Source organism: Cyphomyrmex costatus, unplaced genomic scaffold, assembly GCF_001594065.2.
Source record: "Cyphomyrmex costatus isolate MS0001 unplaced genomic scaffold, Ccosl1.0 scaffold504, whole genome shotgun sequence".
Taxonomy (NCBI): Eukaryota; Metazoa; Arthropoda; class Insecta; order Hymenoptera; family Formicidae; genus Cyphomyrmex; species Cyphomyrmex costatus.
The window spans coordinates 21,272-25,247 of record NW_017279301.1 but is presented as its reverse complement, the minus strand read 5'-3'; the positions used below and the strand labels follow the sequence as shown (position 1 = coordinate 25,247).

General features: G+C 49.3%; 2 protein-coding genes across 2 annotated transcripts; both read left to right on the top strand.

The window, feature by feature from the left end:
* Window positions 1-1,214: 1,214 nt before the first annotated feature.
* On the top strand, window positions 1,215-1,808 carry LOC108778619 (uncharacterized). Its single transcript, XM_018545842.1, has one exon. The coding sequence runs from the start codon at window positions 1,215-1,217 to the stop codon at window positions 1,806-1,808; it is 594 nt and encodes a 197-aa protein (XP_018401344.1).
* Window positions 1,809-1,876: 68 nt separating this feature from the next.
* On the top strand, window positions 1,877-2,998 carry LOC108778618 (uncharacterized). The gene has a single exon (XM_018545841.1). It carries the CDS (start codon window positions 1,877-1,879, stop codon window positions 2,996-2,998), a length of 1,122 nt encoding a protein of 373 aa, XP_018401343.1.
* The last annotated feature ends 978 nt before the right edge of the window (window positions 2,999-3,976 follow it).

Genomic DNA, 3,976 nt, shown 5'->3' with positions numbered 1-3,976 from the left:
AAAAATGCGTGTCGTATAAAAAAGGTTCGGCGGAAAGAGTATTCGCGTCGGAACGGTGTGGCGGAAAATTATGTGAAGCGTCGGAAATCGGAAAAGAAAAATACTAATGCAAACATAAGAGTTGGACAAGAAACATGGTTTATTAAGACAATTTTATGATAACGAATTTACAATAATAGACGCGAAAATAACATGTAGAAATATATAACTAACGGACGCGACTGACAACAATACAGCGAAGAAAGTAAACGAGCGCGGGTAACCGAATATATGTATACCTAAACGAGCGCGGACAACAAGAGTATGTACATATAGATTATCGCTGACAACGGACGCGGACACTGCAACGACAACTAACGACTCTCAAACGGCGCGAGATATGTGCAAGCGATCGCGGGTTTTCTCGGCGGCGCGTTGCAACGCGGCGGGACGCGGGTATACGCCAGCAAGCGTCGTTTCGCGGCGCGATACGTGATTTGGTTTGCTAGGATAGAGGAGACGGAGTTGGTACTTGACGGCCGGGAACGCCCGACAGAGGCAGGGAGCGCCCTACCCCTTTTCGTATGTCAAGTACCAAGACGGGATTTTCGGGATGCGGAAAAAGAAGGTTCGGAAGGTGGGAGTGATAGCTAATTACGGCTGTCCGGCGGCCGAGAACGCCCGGCAGAGGCGGGGTACACCCCACCCCTCAGGTTCGTCGGAGCAACACGCGAATTAGTTGTGCGCTTGTAGATGCGTCTCCTGGACGGCTCGTTCGGCGGCCGGGAGCGCCCGGCAGAGGCAGGGTACACCCTACCCCTCAGGTTCGTCGGACGAGCGAGTCGCTGGATCGGTATCGTGAGCTGGTGATCGGATCGGATGTGTCAGGAACGTGGGTGAAGGCAAAATGCCACGCGCGGCTTGATATCGCGGTATCTTATACTCGGTCGTCAGTCTCGCTCGTAAAGCTCCGGTCGGTCGCGGTATTTTCCGCCGATCGGCTTCTCGTGGGAGAAGATTTCCGATCGGCGGTTCCCGACGGCGGTCGGCACCTTTCGGCGAGACTGGCGGTTCTACTGCGGCTGCTGTACCTGCGAACTATTTTATAATACTCTATTTGCAGGCGCCTCGCCCCTTTTTCCCGATGGCACCACGTAGGGACGATGCATTTTAGGGGGGCATCGTTACAGGTTCAATATGAGGCGTTTCTCGAGGAGTATCTTTCGCTGGGGCACATGCGGCGGTTAGAGCTGCCCATAACCGACGAACCGATATCATTTTACCTTCCGCACCATTGCGTATTCAAGACTGTTGGACAATCCTCGAAAATACGAATAGTATTTGATGCCTCTTGCCGTAACAGCTCCGGCGTATCTCTGAATGATGCGCTACTTGTGGGCCCGGTCGTTCAACAGGACTTGATCTCAATTTTGATGCGCTTCCGTTTTTTCATTTACGTCATCACCGCCGATATCGTGAAAATGTACCGGCAAATTTCAGTGCATGCATCTCAGACGTGTCTGCAAAGGATACTTTGGCGCGAGCATTCTTCTGCTGATATTGATACCTATGAGCTCACCACCGTCACTTACGGTACGGCTTCTGCTTCATTTCTGGCCACCATGTGCCTAAGATATTTGGCTGAGCAACATTCTGCTCAGTTTCCTCACGGATCAGCCTGCGTCACTCGAGACTTCTATGTCGATGACACGCTCACCGGAGCAGACACGATAGCCGAATTAAAATCAATTTGCGATGAAACAGTTCATTTGCTAAAATTGGGAGCTTCGAACTCAGCAAATGGGCGACCAATTGCCCTGATCTCTTAGGAGTAAGCAATCATGAATGCAAGCCAATCGCCATTGACCACAACTCTGCGGACTCACACATTCTGGGCATGCAATGGAATCAGTGCCTGGACACCTTTCAATTCCTGTGCAACACTGAGTCGGAACCTCAGGTTGTATCTAAACGAATCATACTTTCCGACTATGCTAAGTTATTCGACCCTTTGGGCCTTCTAGGGCCAGTCATCGTCGTCGCAAAACTCATTCTCCAGGACTTATGGCAATTGTCCATTCAATGGGACGAATCCGTTCCTCCGGATATTCGCACTCGTTGGGTCGCTTTCAAGGCGCAATTAGGTGCGTTGAATCATCTGAAGATTCCCCGATGCATTAAGCCCGATGCTCATCAGTTCGTGCAGATGCACGGATTTTGTGACGCTAGTGAGCGCGCCTTCGGCGCTTGTATATATATCCGCACTCAATTCGGTTGTAACGAGTATCATTCTGAATTATTATGTTCGAAATCTCGCGTCGCACCCCTCAAAGCAGTTTCGTTACCGCGGCTTGAGCTATCGGCTGCTTTACTATTAGCGCGTTTAATCGCCAAGGTTAGAGGATCGTTGGACATTTCAAAATGCCAGACATACCTTTGGTCGGACTCAACCATCGCGTTGAACTGGATAACTTCCTTTTCACGGCGGTGGTCGGTGTTCGTGGCAAATAGAGTAGGAGAGATCCAGCGATTGACCGACATCAAGCATTGGCATCATGTTGCATCTCCGGACAATCCGGCCGACATGTTGTCGCGGGGTTTAAACCCTCACGATTTAATCGATACGAAGACGTGGTGGAACGGACCCGCATTTCTGAAGTGGGACGAGGAACGGTGGCCATCCAGCAGCTTTGCGCATTTAGAGAACGATCTCCCCGAGCAAAAGAGGGTTCTCGTAGCCGCCTCCATTTCCAATCCACATCCATGCGTTGTGAGCATCTTGCTAAATAAATATTCTAGTTTGAATAAGATATGCCGTATCATAGCTTACTGTTTGCGATTATCCAAGGCGCACCGCGCGAATGCGGTTTCTAATTCCGTATCTTCCGCTGAAATGTCCACCGCTTTAAATTGTATTTGCAGAACGGTCCGACGGCAGGCGTTCCACAGCGAATATCAAGCGTTGTCTAAAGGCAATGCCATAAACACTTCTAGCGCTACGTTATCACCTTTCTTCTAGCATCGTTATCACCCTTTTTGGACGAAAGTGGCCTAATTCGAGTAGGCGGGAGACTAAAAAATTCTAAGTTATCATTCGATGCGTCTCATCAAATATTATTGCCGCGCAAGCATATTTTAACGCAGCGTATTATAGAGCGTGAGCACACGCGGAATTTGCATGCGGGTTTGCAGGCCACAATGGCCTTTGTGCGCCAGCGTTTTTGGCCATTATCGTTGCGATCCACAACGCGTGGCATAATACAAAAATGTATAGGTTGCTTCAAGGCTAAACCCGCTCAATCAGAGGTCTTAATGAGTTCATTGCCAGCTACCCGAGTTAACGTTTCTAGACCTTTCTCCCACTGCGGCGTGGACTACGCTGGGCCGTTCTTGTTGCGCGAGGGAAAGCGTCGTAATGCGCGAAGTCACAAGTCATATGTTTTACTTTTTGTATGCTTCGCCACGAAAGCGAATTCATTTGAAATTGGTGAGTGATCTCACTTCCGAAGCATTTATTGCCGCATTTAAGCGATTCATATCGCGTAGAGGTAAGCCCTCACACATGTATTCGGACAATGGGACCACATTCGTGGGCGCCCAAAAGCAGATCCAAGAGTTGTACGACATCTACAATAGTCACGAGATCCAAGCCAAAATCAAAGACCTTTTTCTAGAGTTAGAAATTTCATGGAATTTCATTCCCCCCAACGCGCCTCACTTTGGAGGATTATGGGAGGCGGGGTAAAATTCGCTAAGCATCACATGACTAGAATCGTAGGCAAGGCCCTCCTGACTTTTGAAGAAATGCAAACGGTGTTTTGCGAAATTGAAGTAATTCTCAACTCGCGACCTTTAACGCCGCTAAGCTCCGATCCCAATGATCTAGCGTACCTAAGTCCGGGACACTTTTTGGTTGGCACGGTTTTAAATGGTCTGCCTTACGCTGATTTCACCGACGTCAACGAGAATAGATTATTGCGGTGGCAACGCGTAGAGC